The sequence below is a fragment of the Rana temporaria genome, chromosome 8, assembly GCF_905171775.1.
Source record: "Rana temporaria chromosome 8, aRanTem1.1, whole genome shotgun sequence".
Lineage (NCBI taxonomy): Eukaryota > Metazoa > Chordata > Amphibia > Anura > Ranidae > Rana > Rana temporaria.
In genome coordinates, this window is record NC_053496.1 from 174,514,563 (window position 1) to 174,532,124 (window position 17,562).

Below are 17,562 nucleotides of genomic sequence, written 5' to 3' on the forward strand. Positions count from 1 at the left end.
GTTCCGGCGGCGGATAAGGACCCCCCTGTACTGTGCAGGCGCGGCACTTGCGCAGTACGAACCTCAACTGAGCCTCCAAAAATAGCCGAACATGTAGAGCTGAGAGTCAGCTCTACACGGCGACTGCCCAATGAGAATGACACATGCTGCACGCTCCCGATGCTAGTGCTACTCTGCAAGGGGTGGGGGTGATTTTACTAATAAATTACACGTCTTAGTGGGGGGTGTTAAAACAAATGAAGGGCTGGTTTTGCAATGTTACCCTCTAAGACGTGTACTTTATTGGTAAAATCACCCCCACCCCTTGCAGAGTAGCACTAGCATCGGGAGCATGCGGCATATGTCAAAGTCATTGTGCATGCTCCGTGTAGAGCTAACTCTCAGCTCTACACGTTCGGCTATTTTTGGAGGCTCAGTTGAGTTTCGTACTACGCAAGCGCCATGCTGCGCCTGCGCAGTACAGGGGGGGTCCTAATCCACCGGGGGGAACTTATTCGGCAGGACACCGGCCGTGTGTATGCTCCACCGCTGTGTTTCCCATAGCAAAAATGCCGGGGAAAAAACGCAGAGAATCGCCGCAGGAAAATAGAGAACATGTTCTAATTTTCCTGTCGGGAAAACTGCCATGGAGCCTACACATAGCCAGTTTTCCCAGCCAAAAGCTGTCATGGCAGTTTTCCCGACAGGAAAACTGGTCGTGTGTATGAGGCATTACTTTAATTGACAATTGCACGGTTGACGACCCCAAAATAAAAAAAAGACTAGCAAATGTATATTAGAATAAAATATATCACCCTTAAAAAATAAAACTTAAAATCTCTCTAACCTTCTAATCTTTAACCCTAAACCCCAACCCTATAAGCGTTAAACCTCACATACACTATATTGTCAAAAGTATTGGGACGCCTGACTTTACACGAACTTTAATGGCATGCCAGTCTTAGTCTGTAGGGTTCAATATTGAGTTGGCCCCCCCTTTGCAGCTATAACAGTTTCAACTCTTCTGGGAAGGCTGTCCACAAGGTTTAGGAGTGTGTCTATGGGAATGTTTGACCATTCTTCCAGAAGCGCATTTGTGAGGTCAGGCACTGAGCTGGACAAGAAGGCCTAGCTCTCAGTATCCACTCACTCATCCATGTCTTTATGGACTTTGCATTGTGCACTGGTGGGCAGTCATGTTAGAACAGGAAGGGGCCGTCCCCAAACTGTTCCCACAAAGTTGGGAGCATGCAATTGTCCAAAATGTCTTGGAATGCTGACGCCTTAAGAGTTCCCTTCACTGGAACTTAGGGGCCAAGCCCAACCCCTGAAAAACAATCCCCACACCATAATCCCCCCTCCATCAAATGATTTGCACCAGGGCACAAAGAAAGTTCCATAAAGACATGGATAAGCGAGCTTGAGGTGGAGGCACTTGACTGGTCCGGACCTCAACGCCATAGAACACCTTTGGGATGAATTAGAGAGGAGACTGAAGCCAGACCTCGTCCAACATCAGTGTATGACCTCACAAATGTGCTTCTGGAAGAATGGTCAAACATTCCCATAGACACACTCCTAAACCTTGTGGACAGCCTTCCCAGAAGAGTTGAAGCTGTTATAGCTGCAAAGGACGGGGCCAACTCAATATTGAACCCTTCGGACTAAGACTGGGATGTCATTAAAGATCATGGGGCAGATCCACAAAAGTATTACGCCGGCGTATCTCTTGATACGCCGCGTAATTGAAAATTTTGCGTGTCGTATCTTAGTTTTGTATCTTCAAAACAAGATACGCCGGCATCTCGGCTAGATCCAACCGGCGTACGTCTTAGTACGCCGTTGGATCTAAGCTGCAATTTTTCGGCGGCCGCTAGGTGGCGTTTCCGTCGAATTCCGCGTCGAGTATGCAAATTAGCTAGTTACGGCGATCCACGAACGTACGCCCGGCCGGCGCATTTTTTTACATCGTTTGCGTTCGGCTTTTTCCGGCGTATAGTTAAAGCTACTGTTATGAGGCGTACTCAATGTTAAGTATGGCCGTCGTTCCCGCGTAGAAATTTGAAATTTTTACGTTGTTTGCGCAAGTCGTTCGTGAATAGGGCTTTGCGTAGAATGACGTCACCCTCGGAAGCATTGGCTTGTTCTGGGTTAATTTCGAGCATGCGCACTGGGATACCCCCACGGACAGCGCATGCGCAGTTAAAAAAAAACGTTGTTTATGTCGGGTCACGACGTATTTACATAAAACACGCCCCCATCACAGAGATTTGAATGGCGAGCCATTACGCCGCCTAAGATACACTAGGCCGCCGTAACTTACGGCGCAAATTCTTAGAGGATTCGAAAAAAAAAAGTTACGGCGGCGTAGTGTATCTTAGATACGCTGCGCCCGTCGTATTATTGCGCGCAGGTACGTGGATCTGCCCCCATGTGTGTGTAAAGGCAGGCGTCCCAATACTTTTGGTAATATATTGTATATATTTTCTTTTTCTTTTTTGTTTTCTGCCATGAGGCTGCTGATGAAGTTCCAATGTGCATAAAGTATTATGGTTCGGCACCCAGGAATTTGACCGAAATTCAATACATCCGTATTCTGGAAATTCAAGGACAACAGAGGGTGCAGTTGCCATTTTCTCCACAAGATGGCGATCTCTACTTTTTCCAGAGGAATGTACAGAGGAAATGAAATTGGATACAGAGAGCCAGATGTGGCTTACATTAGTGTTGGAGGGAAAAACAAGCCATTGTTGGACCTGGCAGCAGAGGAGGTAAGAAGATTTTCTTATATCTACACCCAGTAATTTCTGCGTCATGTCCGTCCTCTCCCTCCATAGTCACTGCGTTGTCTGTTATCTCCAGCAGATACACACATGTAGCGCTTGGTTGCTACTAGTAACAAACATTCACCATATCACCCTGCTGCCAGACCTTCATTTATCACCTCAGAGACAATGAACAGTCATTTGCGTTGTTTATTTGGGCATATAACTTGGTTGGGGTAAGGAGGATATGGGATGCCCATAGAACATATTGCTTTGCCATCATATTTCGTGAACAGTGGTTATTGGGATTACCCTTGAAGAACTGAGGTACTTCTAAGGCCTCGTACACACGACAGAGTTTCTCGGCAGAATTCACCGAGAAACTCGGTCAAAACCCGGATTCTGACGAGAAACTCTGTCGTCTGTACAGTTTTGGCTCGATGGAGCCGCCGAGGAACTCGACGAGAAAATAGAGAACATGTTCTCTATTTTCTCGTTGTCCTCGTTGTTCTATAGGAGAAGGCGGCCCGCCGAGCTCCTCGGCGGCTTCATCCCAAAACTCGACGAGGAACTCGACGTGCCAAGCACGTCGAGTTCCTCTGTCGTGTGTACGGGGCCTAACATTTACAGTCTTTTCCCTGCATAATCACCATGCAGACTATTGCTCCTCCTCCTCTGCATCAACACTATGCAGACTATTGCTCCCAGGACTTTGCTCCTCCTGCACAGACTTCCACTGTAAAACTATTAGATTCCGTCCCATCATCTTCAATTATGACAAAAAAAAAAAAAGGAACCACTCTGAATAATCTCAGTTTGCTGGTAGTAATTGGGTGTACTTGGTGGTAGTTGACTGCATAGTTACTAGGTCAGAGGCCTGCAGTTCCTCTCCTCGGAGGCCTAGTAAGATATAGCTGGATTCAGGTACATTGCTGCATCTTTGTACTGGGAGGGTTCTGTTTCGGCAGTCCCTCCGAGGAAGTTGGGTCCGTGTCGGCTTCGGTTGCTCGGACCACAGTACCTCAGTCCCCGTCTGGAGCCTAACGCCCCGGGGGATCAGGGTTTGGGTCCCTCTTCACAGGAGGACCACTTGACGTTGCACCCGTCTGCACGTTTTTGTGAACACTCTTTATGTGTGTGCACATTTTTTCTGCACCGGGTGGAGTTTTTTGGGTGTGTTCACACGCCATAGGCTTTTCAAAAAAAAAAAAAAAAAATCTTTGCGGCGGCGTAGCGTATCGTATTTACACTACGCCGCCGTAAGTTAGCTAGGCAAGTGCTGTATTCACAAAGTTTTGCCTGCTAAGTTACGGCGGCGTAGCGTAAATGGGGCCGGCGTAAGCACGCCTAATTCAAATTAGGCTGAGGGGGCGTGTTTTATGTTAATGGGGGGTGACCTGACATGCGCCGTCCGTGTACATATCCCAGTGTGCATTGCGGCAAAGTACGCCGCAAGGACGTATTGGTTTGACGTGAACGTAAATTACGTCCAGCCCTATTCACGGACGACTTACGCAAACGACGTAAAATTTTCAAATTTCGACGCGGGAACGACGGCCATACTTAACATTACTAGTCCAGCTATTTGATGGAATAACTTTACGCCTGAAAATGCCTTATGTAAACGGTGTATCTTTACTGCGACGGGCGCACGTACGTTCGTGAATAGGCGTATCTAGTGATTTACATATTCTACACCGAACTCAATGGAAGCGCCACCTAGCGGCCAGCCTAAATATTGCACCCTAAGATAGGGCGGCGCAAGCTGTCGTATCTTAGATAGGTTTAAGTGTATCTCAGTTTGAGAATACACTTAAACTTAGGACGGTGCAGATTCCGAGTTAGGTCGGCGTATCTACTGATACGCCGGCCTAACTCTCTCTGAATCCACCCTAAAACAATTATCTAACATTACATCCAGCATACTAACGACATGTACAGTATGCTGGTATTTTTCTTTTTTTCGCCGTACGTACCATTTAATTGTTATTTTCACCCCGGCTTCTGATTCCTGCGGGACTGGGCGTTCTCATTGAGAGCTTAGATGATTGACGTCTTGTGAAAAACTTCCCATGGAGCATAAAGCGCGTCACCAGTTTTCCGTAAATAGCCGACCTGCGAGTCGGCGCTATACGGCGCATGCGCAGTCAGCTCTACACGGCGGGCGCAGGCGCCGTCTCGCAGGTCGGCTATTTATGGAAAACTGGTGACACGCCTTATGGGCCATGGGAAGTTTTTCACAAGACGTCAATCATCTAAGCTCTCAATAGGAAGGCCCAGTCCCGGTATGTACGGAGAAAAAAAAAAATACAAGCATACTGTACATGTCATTAGTATGCTGGATGTAATGTTAGATAATTGTTTTAGGGTGAACCTCCACTTTAATAGCTTATTCTGGTTGATGGGCTACTGATCCCAGCTAGCCCGACTTGCAAATCTTGCACCCTCAGGCGGCATCGATTTGACACACTTCCCCACAGTCTCTCCTCTGTTCTGGGACACCTCATAAATGACCGTGTAAAGATGAGGACTTCATCCACGACTGTGTATGGACAATGTTCCCTCACAGACTTTCTGGCATGCCTCCACTGTGGTACACTCACCAACCTTTTCCTGCCCTGAGTCCATGATGGAGAACTTTATCTGGACATACATTTCGACAGCCTCTTTCCAGCCCCTCTGATCCAGGAATTCCTAATCAGTGACCGTGTAATGATGAGGACTTCACCAATGACCGCGTAAAGGGGAAGTTCTCTCATAGCTCTCCTGGCCTACTCCACTAGGCCTCACACCCTCCCCAGATAGGGGTGGTGGCCCCTGTCACTGTCTAGTATTCCATTCTCCACTTCTCCTGGCCGACAACTCCTCCCCAGTAGGAATGTTACCTCAGCCTATATAGGAGGCCCGCCCCCTGCCAATACCAAGTGGGTATTGGTCAGGGCTCCCACATGACCTGCCTGCCACTCCAGCCCCGGGCCCTGCCTCCTTCTCTAGAACAATCTCCCTAGAAACAGGGGAGGCGCCTTAGAACTAGAGTACAGGTGGCCACACCCACTGCTACACTAACCACTCCCTGCCCCCCCCCCAGATCAAAACAAACAGGCCTAGCCTGAAGCATAGGCCTGCCTAAATTTACCTGCGCTGACAGTTTACCTAGAAAAAGCCTATTCTAGCACCTACCTACGGTAGAGGGTGCTACACACATGATTGGAGTATAATAATCTGTACACAGATACATCGTAAATATAGAGCCATTTATCCAACTGTCCACCCAGAGCCTCTGGTTTATAGACCGCAAACATCCTAAATATAAAACCATTTATCCAACTGTCCATCCAGAGCCTCTGGTTTATAGACCGGATACATCATACATATAGAGCCATTTATCCAACTGTCCATCCAGAGCCTCTGGTTTATAGACCGGACACATCCTAAATATAGATCCATTTATCAAACTGTCTATCCAGAGCCTTTGGTTTATAGACCAGATACATCTCAAATATAGTACCATTTATCCAACTGTCCATCCAGAGCCTCTGGTTTATAGACCGGATACATCCTAAATATAGATCCATTTATCCAACTGTCCATCCAGAGCCTCTGGTTTATCGACCAGATACATCTCAAATATAGAACCATTTATCCAACTGTCCATCCAGAGCCTCTGGTTTATAGACCGGATACATCCTAAATATAGATCCATTTATCCAACTGTCCATCCAGAGCCTCTGGTTTATAGACCGGATACATCATACATATAGAGCCATTTATCCAACTGTCCATCCAGAGCCTCTGGTTTATAGACCAGATACATCCTAAATATAGAGCCTGGCTGAAATTAAGCTAGAATCTCTTTTTCTTCAGTTACGCTGATAAAGAAGACCTCTAATCTGGTATAACAAACCGTAACAACTATTTAGAAATGCTGTGCAGACATTATTCATCCCGTTACAATGCAGATAATTCTCAGTTTATTACCCGTCTTGAGTCCTGTATAGATCACATGCCCACATCAATGAAGATGACTAAGGATCAAAGTCACCCGACTGAGAGGATGTTAGACCTCACCCTGGAGATCGTCTACCTGCTGATTGGAGAGGTGAGGAGAATTCTGGGAGGTCACATGACATCACTTTTATCCCAACCTGATTATCAAAATGTCTCAGCCTGAAGTTAGTAATCATTTACATTTCCCATGATGTTCCACAATAGGGTTACACAGTAGTGAAGAAGACATCTGGTAAATATGTGACCTCCAGTAGACACATCACTGTCCCTTCATCTGTGAAGATTCTAGAAGTCACCAAGAAGATGATGGAGCTGCTGACAGGAGAGGTGAGCGGTGCCGGGAATTCTGGGACATTATCCAGTATAAGACAAGGGATGTGTCTGGATGGTGACTGTATCATTGTGTGTGTCAGGTTCCTATAAGGTGTCAGGATGTCACTGTCTATTTCTCCATGGAGGAGTGGGAGTATCTAGAAGGACACAAGGATCTCTACAAGGACATCATGATGGAGAATCAGCAGACCTTGAATGATGAACAATTAAGAATAAAGATATGTGGCTTGAATGAGATGACACTGAACCTCACTCTGGAGATCATTAACTTGTTGACTGGAGAGGTGAGGAGGATTCTGGGAGGATCACATGAAATCACTCTGATCTCTATTGGTAAAGGTGACCAATTCTGCTCAATTGGGGTGGGGAAGATTGTAATATTATATGTATTGCTGTGTATCACAGGACTGTGCTGTAGCTATGAAGACAAGAACAAGAGAAAGAAGAGGCCCCATCGCCACGTCTCCACCAACCTTCCTTTCTCTGAAGAGAAAACGCAAGAAGAAGATTCTAGAAGTCATCCAGAAGATCATTGATCTGCTGACAGGAGAGGTGAGCGGTGGTGGGAATACTGGGACATTATCCAGTAACAGACAAGGGATGTGTCTGGATGGTGACGGTATCATTGTGTGTGTCAGGTTCCTATAAGGTGTGAGGATGTCACTGTCTATTTCTCCATGGAGGAGTGGGAGTATTTAGAAGGACACAAGGATCTCTACAAGGACGTCATGATGGAGAATCAGCCGCCCCTCACATCACCGGGTAAGAGGAGACTTTGTTCCTAACAAATGAGGAGGAGATACTGTACACCATATGAAAGGTCCATCTCCATTCCTCAATATAATGTCATGTTCCCAACAAATGAGAAGGAGATACTGTACACCATATGAAAGGTCCATCTCCATTCCTCAATATAACGTCATGTTCCCAACAAATGAGAAGGAGATACTGAGATTGCAGGCTTGGCTGGCTTAAATCAGGTTTGGTCTCCACCCAGAGACTGGCCACATTAATCACCTTGCAGGTGGACAGACAGACATGGAGAAGGCCATATGAAAGGTCCATTTCCATTCCTCAATCTAAAGACAGGTATTTGCACCCACTTCCGGCCCGGCATTCACGGGCAAAAGACGGGCATTCCGTCACATCCCGTCGCCCCCCCGTTGTGTGCTGGGAACACTCGGCACACAGCGGGAGCCAATCGGCGGGCGCGGCGCGACTCGCGCATGCGCCGTAGGGAACCGGGCAGTGAAGCCGCAGCGCTTCACTTCCAGGTTCCCTCAGCGTGGATGGCGGGGGGAGCAGCAGAGAGACGAGCGATCACTCGTGCTCTGCTGCGATCGGCGCTGGACTCCAGGACAGGTAAGTGTCCTAATATTAAAAGTCAGCAGCTGCAGTATTTGTAGCTGCTGGCTTTTAATATTATTTTCCCGTGGCACATCCACTTTAAGAGTTACTCGCCACCAGTTGCCCCACCCAACACCTCCCCTGCCCCACCCCTAAGTCCGCCCCTAAACACGCCCTTGTAAATTATCTCATGAAATTATTAAATATTTTAAGCAGAATTAAGTTCCAAAAATAAATATTAACAACTTTAACAATAGTAACATAAAGCATATCAGTACCCATCTGTGCAGCCTCAGTGTGTCTGTGAATGCAGCCTTACAGGGGCCCATCAATGCAGCCTTACAGTGCCCCATCACTTGCAGCCTTACAGTGCCCCATCAATGCAGCCTTACAGTGCCCCATCACTTGCAGCCTTACTGTACCCCATCACTTGCAGCCTTACAGTGCCCCATCAATGCAGCCTTACTGTGCCCCATCACTTGCAGCCTTACAGTGCCCCATCACTTGCAGCATTACTGTGCCCCATCAATTGCCACATTACTGTGCTCCATCAATTGCCGCATTACTGTGCCCCATCAATTGCCGCATTACTGTGCCCCATCAATTGCCGCATTACTGTGCCCCATCAATTGCCGCATTACTTTGCCCCATCAATTGCCGCATTACTGTGCCCCATCAATTGCAACATTACTTTGCCCCATCAATTGTCGCATTACTTTGCCCCATCAATTGCCGCATTTCTGTGCCCCATCATCACTTCAGACTCACCTCACACAAACACTGGCGCCGCTTTGAGCCGAGGCTGCAGCGCTCTCCTCCTCCTCTTGTATCACACACACAGCGTGCATCTTACGCTGTGTGTCATGGAGCGGGGTTTGTGTTTGGCGGCACTGTGTGATAAGGTCCCGCCCCCCTAGACCGGCTAATGTGATAGGCAGAACACCGATTCAATCTACTATCACATTAGCTGGGGGGCGAGACCTTGTCACATCGCGCCGCCAAACACAAACCCCCAGTGGCGTCACTAGGGTTGGTGTCACCTGGTGCGGTAAAACATGGTGCCACCCCACCCCTCCCCCTATCGTCTAAAGAACTATGTGCAGAGTGCCCCTCACCCCCATATACCCCCTCCTAGCACAATTCCTCTTTCTCCTTCCCTCATCCCCCTCTCAGCACAAATCCCCCCAACATTCCCCCTCTTAAAAATCTTCACCCCCATATGCCCCCTTCCAGTACAAATACCCCCCTCTCAGCACATTACTTCCCCTCCATTTCCCCCTACCAGCACAAGTCATCACCCTCATATACCCCCTTTCAGCACAAATCCCCCTTCTCAGTACAAAATGCCCCCCATATCCCTCGTCCCAGTATAAATCCCCCCAAACCCCTCCTTATACAAATAATTTTACCCCCCAAATCCCCCCTCTCAGCACAAATCATCCCCCATCTCCCTGCACAGATCCCCCCTCTCAGCCCAAATCATCCCCCCCATCTCCCTGCACAGATTTCCCCTCAGCATAAATCATCCCCCATCTCCCCCTCCCTGCACAGACCCCCCCTCTCAGCACAAATAATCCCCACATCTCCCCTCTTTCAGTATTAAACCCCTCTTCTTGCCCAAATTCTCTTATTCCCCCAACCAAGCCACCCTCAGCAGAAGACTTACCGGTTATCAGTTACCGGGTCCTCAGCGATTGATGACTGACACTTTAGCAGCTCCCATCTGTCCCAGCCGGCTGCCTGCATGTTAGCAGTGTCAGAGCGCCGGGAGATCTCCTTCGAGTGTGTGTCGGCATTTGCTGACATCTCCTGCGGGGTGTCCCCGGGTCTCCAGCGCAGTGATGGCTGACACTTTAGCAGCTCCTATCTGTCCCAGCCAGCCGCATGTCAGCCGTGTCAGAGTGCCAGGAAATCTCCTTCCCAGGTTCCTCCTCCCGTCCCATCAGAAGACACGCCAAAGCAGAGGAGGAACCTGGGAAGGAGATCTCCTGGTGCCCTGACATGCGGCTGGCTGGGACAGATAGGAGCTGCTAAAGTGTCAGCCATCCTTGTGCTGGAGACCTGGGGACACCCCGCAGGAGATATCGGCAAATGCCGACACACACTCGAAGGAGATCTCCCGGCGCTCTGCCACTGCTAACATGCAGGCAGCCGGCTGGGACAGATGGGAGCTGCTAAAGTGTCGGCCGTCGCGATCACTGCACTGGGGACCCGGGGACACCCTGTAGGAGATGTCAGCAAATGCCGACACACACTGTAGTAGCCCACTCGCTATCACACCCGAGACTGAAGCCCCTCTCCTGCCCCTGCAGTCCCGGCCCCTGGTGTCACCCCTCTGGCGGGTGTCACCTGGTGCGGTCCGCACCCCCATAGCAACGCCGCTGCAAACCCTGCTCCATGACACACAGCGCAAGATGCCCGCTGTGTGTGATACAAGAGGGGGAGAAGGAGAGAGCTGCAGCCTCGGCTCAAAGCAGTGCCAGGGCAGTCCAGCCCTGCCGTTCTCTGTGTCCTTCGGCTGACAGTTTCCTGGCTGATCGCTTCAGCCAGGAAACTGTCAGCCTGGTTCACCCCATCTCCTCACTCGCCCTGGAATAAATTCCACTCGCAATATGCGAGCAAAAGAGTGAAATTTTGAGGGCTGCTGTACACCATATGAACGGTCCATCTCCATTCCTCAATATAACGTCATGTTCCCAACAAATGAGGAGGAGATACTGTACACCATATGAAAGGTCCATCTCCATTCCTCAATATAATGTCATGTTCCCAACAAATGAGGAGGAGATACTGTACACCATATGAAAGGTCCATCTCTATTCCTCAATATACCGTCATGTTCCCAACAAATGAGGAGGAGATACTGTACACCATATGAAAGGTCCATCTCCATTCCTCAATATAATGTCATGTTCCCAACAAATGAGGAGGAGATACTGTACACCATATGAAAGGTCCACCTATATTCCTCAATATAACGTCATGTTTTTCTTTCTAATAGATGGACATTGTGTCAGGAATACTTCGGATAAAGATCCCTCTAATCCTGAGGAATCTTCTGACCAATCACATTCTGTTACTTCAGACCTCCATCTCCATCCTCACAGTGCAGATTCACCAACACGCCCATCTATACCCAAGGAGTCTTCTCTGATCCATGAAGGGTTTCCCACAGAAAAGAGTTCATTATCTTGTTTGGAGTGCGGGAAACATTTTAAGAAGAAATCTAAACTTCTTCTACATCTTAAAACTCACCCCAGTGTGACCTTTTCATGTTCAGAGTGCGGGAAAGTTTTCTCTAAGAAAAGAAAACTTCTTACACACCAGAAAAGTCACAAGGGTAAGAATCCTATTTCATGTTCAGAGTGCGGGAAACGCTTCAATTTCAAATCACAGCTTCTTATACACCAGAGAAGTCACACGGGTGAGCGTCCATATTCATGCTCAGAGTGCGGGAAAGGTTTCTGTAGCAAGGTATACCTCGTCATACACCAGAGAATTCACACAGGTGAGCGCCCCTATGCGTGTTCAGAGTGCGGGAAGCATTTCACCGGCAAAGCAAACCTTGTTTTACACCAGAGAATTCACACAGGTGAGCAGCTGCATTCGTGTTTAGAGTGCGGGAAAAGTTTCATTCTTAAAACAAATCTTCTTAAACACCAGAGAGTTCACACAGGTGAGCGTCCTTTCCCATGTTCAGTGTGTGAGAAACGTTTCATCACCAAAGAAAACCTCCTTTTACACCAGATAAGTCACACAGGTGAACATCCATATTTATGCTCAGAGTGTGGGAAAGGTTTCTCCAGCAATGTATCCCTCCTCATACACCAGAGAACTCACACAGGTGAACGTCCATATTCATGCTCGGAGTGCGGGAAAGGTTTCTCTAGCAATGTATACCTTGTCAAACACCAGAGAATTCACACAGGTGTGAGCCCTTATGCGTGTTCAGATTGCGAGAAAAGTTTCAGTAGCAAAGCAAACCTCCTTATACACCAGGAAAATCACACTGACAAGCATTCGTCTTCAGGTTCAAAGTGTGGGGAATGTTTTCCTGATGAAGAAACACTTAATAAACACCTGAGAGAGTGTCCGTATTCATGTTCAGAGTGCGGAAAATGTTTCACCGGGAAAGCACACTTACATATTCACCAGAAAACTCACACACGTCTGCGTCCTTATTCGTGCTCAGAGTGCGGGAAATCTTTTGCTGAAAAATCAAGCCTTCATAGACACCATGCGATTCACACCCGTGACTATGCATTCTCATGTTCAGAGTGCGGGAAAGGTTTCATTACGAAAGAACACCTTCGTCTACACCAGATGAATCACACAGGAGTGCGTCCGTATTCATGTCCGGAGTGCGGGAAAAGTTTCGCTCAAAAGGGACACTTTAGTAATCACCAGAAAACTCACACAGGTGAGAAACCTTATTCATGTTCAGAGTGTGGGAAATCTTTTGCTGACAAAGGCAATCTTCGCAGGCACAAGGTACTTCACACAGGGGAGTATCCATTTTCATGTTCAGAGTGCGGGAAAGGTTATGTTCATAAAGCAGCCCTTCTTTTACACCAGATCATTCACACAGGTGAGCGACCTTATTCATGTCCTGAGTGCGGGAAATGTTATAACAGCAAAGGAAATTGTGTTAGACACCAGAAAACTCACACGGGTGGTGAGCGTCCTTATTCATGTTTAGAGTGCGGGAAAAGTTTTGCTCAGAAAGGACACTTGACTACACACCAGATGATTCACACGGGTGAGCGTCCTTATTCATGTTTAGAGTGCGGGAAAGGTTTCATTGGGACATCAGACCTTGCTAGACACAGTAAATCTCACAAAGGGAAGCATCCTTGACCATGTTCAGAGTGCAGGAAACCTTTTGTTTATGAAGAAATTGCCGTAAAAACACACACGCTAAATGCACTGACGAATGTACGGCGATTTTTCACAAAATGATTTGTAGGGTTCAATGAAGAAATATAAGGAAAAAAAATGTTTTTAAAGGTGGTACAACTCTGTAAAAGTGACATGGCGGTGTCTGGTTTGCTTAGACATCTCCTGGCTTCTTCTATTTCTTGGACCCTCCGGTTGGGATCTCGGCCTCCCACAGTTCCTGGTTCTGTTCCCGCACACCTTGGGGGGCGTGTAGGAGATCATTGCCGGGAATGCAGCCCCCATCATTGCCAGGAATGCAGCACCCACCATTGCCAGGAATGCAGTCCCCATCATTGCCAGGAATGCAGCACCCACCATTGCTGGGAATGCAGCACCCACCATTGCTGGGAATGCAGCACCCACCATTGCTGGGAATGCAGCCCCCATCATTGCCAGGAATGCAGCACCTATCATTGCCAGGAATGCAGCCCCCATCATTACAAGGAATGCAGCACCCATCATTGCCAGGGATGCAGCACCCATCATTGCCAGGAATTCAGCACCTATCATTGCCAGGAATGAAGCACCTATCATTGCCAGGAATGCAGCCCCCATCATTACAAGGAATGCAGCACCCATCATTGCTGGGAATGCAGCACCCATCATTGCCAGGGATGCAGCACCCATCATTGCCAGGAATTCAGCACCTATCATTGCCGGGAATGCAGCCCCCATCATTGCCTGGAATGCAGCCCCCATCATTGCCGGGAATGCAGCCCCCATCATTACCTGGAATGCAGCACCCATCATTGCCAGGAATGCAGCACCTATCATTGCCAGGAATGCAGCACCTATCATTGCCAGGAATGCAGCCCCCATCCTTACCAGGAATGCAGCACCCATCATTGCTGGGAATGCAGCACCCATCATTGCCAAGGATGCAGCACCCATCATTGCCAGGGATGCAGCACCCATCATTGCCAGGGATGCAGCACCCATCATTGCCAGGAATTCAGCACCTATCATTGCCAGGAATTCAGCACCTATTATTGCCGGGAATGCAGCCCCCATCATTGCTGGGAATGCAGCCCCCATCATTGCCGGGAATGGAGCCCCCATCATTGCCTGGAATGCAGCCCCCATCATTGCCGGGAATGGAGCCCCCATCATTGCTGGGAATGCAGCCTCCATCATTGCCGGGAATGCAGCCCCCATCATTACCGGGAATGCAGCCTCCATCATTGCCAGGAATGCAGCACCTATCATTGCCAGGAATGCAGGCAGGATTCAAGCCAAAGCGGTGTGCAGTACCGCGTTTGGCCTGAGGTGTGGAGCCGATCGGATCTGTGGATCAAATAGGCGAGCTTCGATCTGTATATTATGTTAGGTATATTAGCCTGGCTATAAAAAAAAACGATAGATATAATATATATATATATAAATATAAACTGTGTATATGTATGTATTTTAATAATATCCGTTTGTAATAACCATTGTTTTTTTTTTTTGTTTTTTTTTACGCTTTTATTATTTTTGGTTGTTCTTTCTTAGTGTTGTATTACAAAAAAAGCACAACATTGAAAAAAAAGCCCTTTTAATATTCAAACAGTTTTTTTTTTTTTGGCTTTTATGCATTTTGCTTGTTATTTTTTTTTTTTTTTTTACTGTTGTATGTACAAAGAAAAGCTAAAGAAAAAAATATATATATATTTGTTTTCATATATAAGTGACTTGCTTTGTACAAAAGGTTAATCGTTGAAAAAAAATAAGCCTTTTTAATATTCAAACCTTTTTTTTTTGTCAAGCTTTTATTTGTTTTGCATGTTATTTTTCTGTGTACTACAAAATAAGCACGGAAACCTTTTTAATGTCCATTTTTTTTTTAGCTTGTATTCTTTTATTTTTTGTGTTGTATTACAAAAATAAGATTTTAAAGAAAGTTTTTGTTTTCATGTGTAACTGATCTTTGCAATGCTTTGTACAAAGGACAGTAATTGAGGAAAAATTGAAAGAAATAAGCCTTTTAATATTCAATTTTTTTTTTTAGCTTTTATTCATTTATTTTTTGTGTTGTATTACAAAAACAAATCTTAATAACATAATTTTAAAGAAAGTTTTTTGTTTTCATGTGTAACTGATCTTTGCAATGCTTTGTTCAAAGGACAGTAATTGAGGAAAAATGCTTTTAATATTAAAATGTTATTTTTTTTTAGCTTTTATTCATTTTCTTTGTTATTTGTTTAGTGTTGTTTTACAAAAAAAAAGGCATTGAAATTGAAAGAAATATATATTTTTTTAAGCTTATATTCATGTTTATTTTTTTGTAATTCCTTTTATTAATTTTGATTGTTATTTGTTTAGTGTTGTTGTATTACAAAAAAAAAGACAGAAATAAAAAGAAATAAGCCTTTAAATATTCAAAAAAATATTTTTTTTAAGCTTATATTCATGTTTATTACATTTTTTTGTAATTCCTTTTATTAATTTTGCTTGTTATTTGTTTAGTGTTGTATTACAGAAAAAGGCCGAAATTGAAAGAAATAAGCCTTTTTAATATTCAATTTTCTTTTTTAGCTTTTATTCATTTATTTTTTGTGTTGTATTACAAAAATAAGTCTTAATAACATAATTTTAAAGAAAGTTTTTGTTTTCATGTGTAACTGATCTTTGCAATGCTTTGTACAATGCTTTGTACGAAGGACAGTAATTGAGGAAAAATGCTTTTAATATTAAAATGTTATTTTTTTTTAGCTTTTATTCATTTTCTTTTGTATTTGTTTAGTGTTGTATTACAAAAAAAAGGCATTGAAATTGAAAGAATTTTTTTTTTTAAGCTTATATTCATGTTTATTTAATTTTTTTGTAATTCCTTTTATTAATTTTGATTGTTATTTGTTTAGTGTTGTTGTATTACAAAAAAAAGACCGAAATTGAAAGAAATAAGCCTTTTAATATTCAAAAAAATATATATATTTTAAGCTTATATTCATGTTTATTTAATTTTTTTTTGTAATTCCTTTTTGCTTGTTATTTGTTTAGTGTTGTATTACAAAAAAAAGTCCGAAATTGAAATAAGCCTTTTAATATTCAATTTTTTTTTTTTTTTTTTTTAAAGCTTTTATTTATTTTTTGTAATTCCTTTTATTAATTTTGCTTGTTATTTTTTTAGTGTTGTATTACAAAGAGACACTCAAAAACTCATTTTTTTTTTAAATTTGACAAATTATATAAGGGGCCTTCAAAACGTTGCCGCATTTTTTTTTTTTTTTAAACTTCAAAAAAAAAAATGCAGAACCTTTTTGAAGAACCCTCGTAGAATGCAATGTGTATTTATATATTTTTTAATTTTGTTACATTTTTTTTGTCTATGGTTTGTATAAAATATTAAATACATTTTTTTTCCGTTAACATCAAAAGAAAGCCTTGCGTGTCCTAAAAAAAAAAAAAAGTACCGCACGTATTACCGTATTTATCGGCGTATACCACGCACTTTTTTGCCCTGAAAATCAGGGCAAAATCGTGGGTGCGCGATATACGCCGATACCCGCTTTCCCGCGCCGAGTTTGAATACTGCGCCGACATATACCGAGCGCAGTACACTCGTGTATGGTCGGGCAGTCTCGGCTCCTCTCGCGCTGACGTACAGGACGTCAGCGCGAGAGTAGCCGAGCCTGCCTGACCATACACGAGTGTACTGCGCTCTGTATATGTCGGCGCAGTATTCAAACTCGGCGCGGGAAACGAGCGGGGAGGACGCCGCAGAAGGACGCCGGACCCGACGAAGAGGACACCCGAAGCCGCAGACGGACGCCGGACCCGACGAGGCCGCCGATGGACACCGCGCAAGACACCAAAACTAAGTAAAAAAAATCTTTTTTCCACAGGAATTTCGGGCAACTTTAGGGGTGCGCGCTATACGCGGGAGCGCGCTATACCCCAATAAATACAGTATTTTGGTTTAAGTAAAAGCAAAGTTATTGCCGAATAAACCGGCCCACGGCAGAAATGTAAATATTGGACGGGTCCATAAGAGGTGTACAGATGTGAGAGCTGAACCGAAAACAGGTTGGTTCGTTCTGTAGGAGACACGTGGACTTCCTTAGAAACCAAAAAATGTTGTAGGACTTCATCTTTTGGACTTCATACAAAAAAAAAACATTTAGTAGAAATTTCTCAAAGGTTTAAAATGTTTCTATAAGGAAAAGTTTGGAAGCCGTTTAGTCTTAATTCATCAAAACTGACTATCCATTAA

The 17,562-nt window shown here is 45.2% G+C and overlaps 1 protein-coding gene across 1 annotated transcript; it reads left to right on the forward strand.

Annotated features, from left to right (window-relative positions):
- Positions 1-7,815: 7,815 nt before the first annotated feature.
- LOC120909466 (gastrula zinc finger protein XlCGF57.1-like) lies at positions 7,816-13,648 on the forward strand. Its single transcript, XM_040321241.1, has 2 exons — positions 7,816-7,847; positions 11,434-13,648. The coding sequence occupies exons 1-2, from the start codon at positions 7,817-7,819 to the stop codon at positions 13,287-13,289; spliced, it is 1,887 nt and encodes a 628-aa protein (XP_040177175.1). The 5' UTR covers position 7,816; the 3' UTR covers positions 13,290-13,648.
- Positions 13,649-17,562: the final 3,914 nt, after the last annotated feature.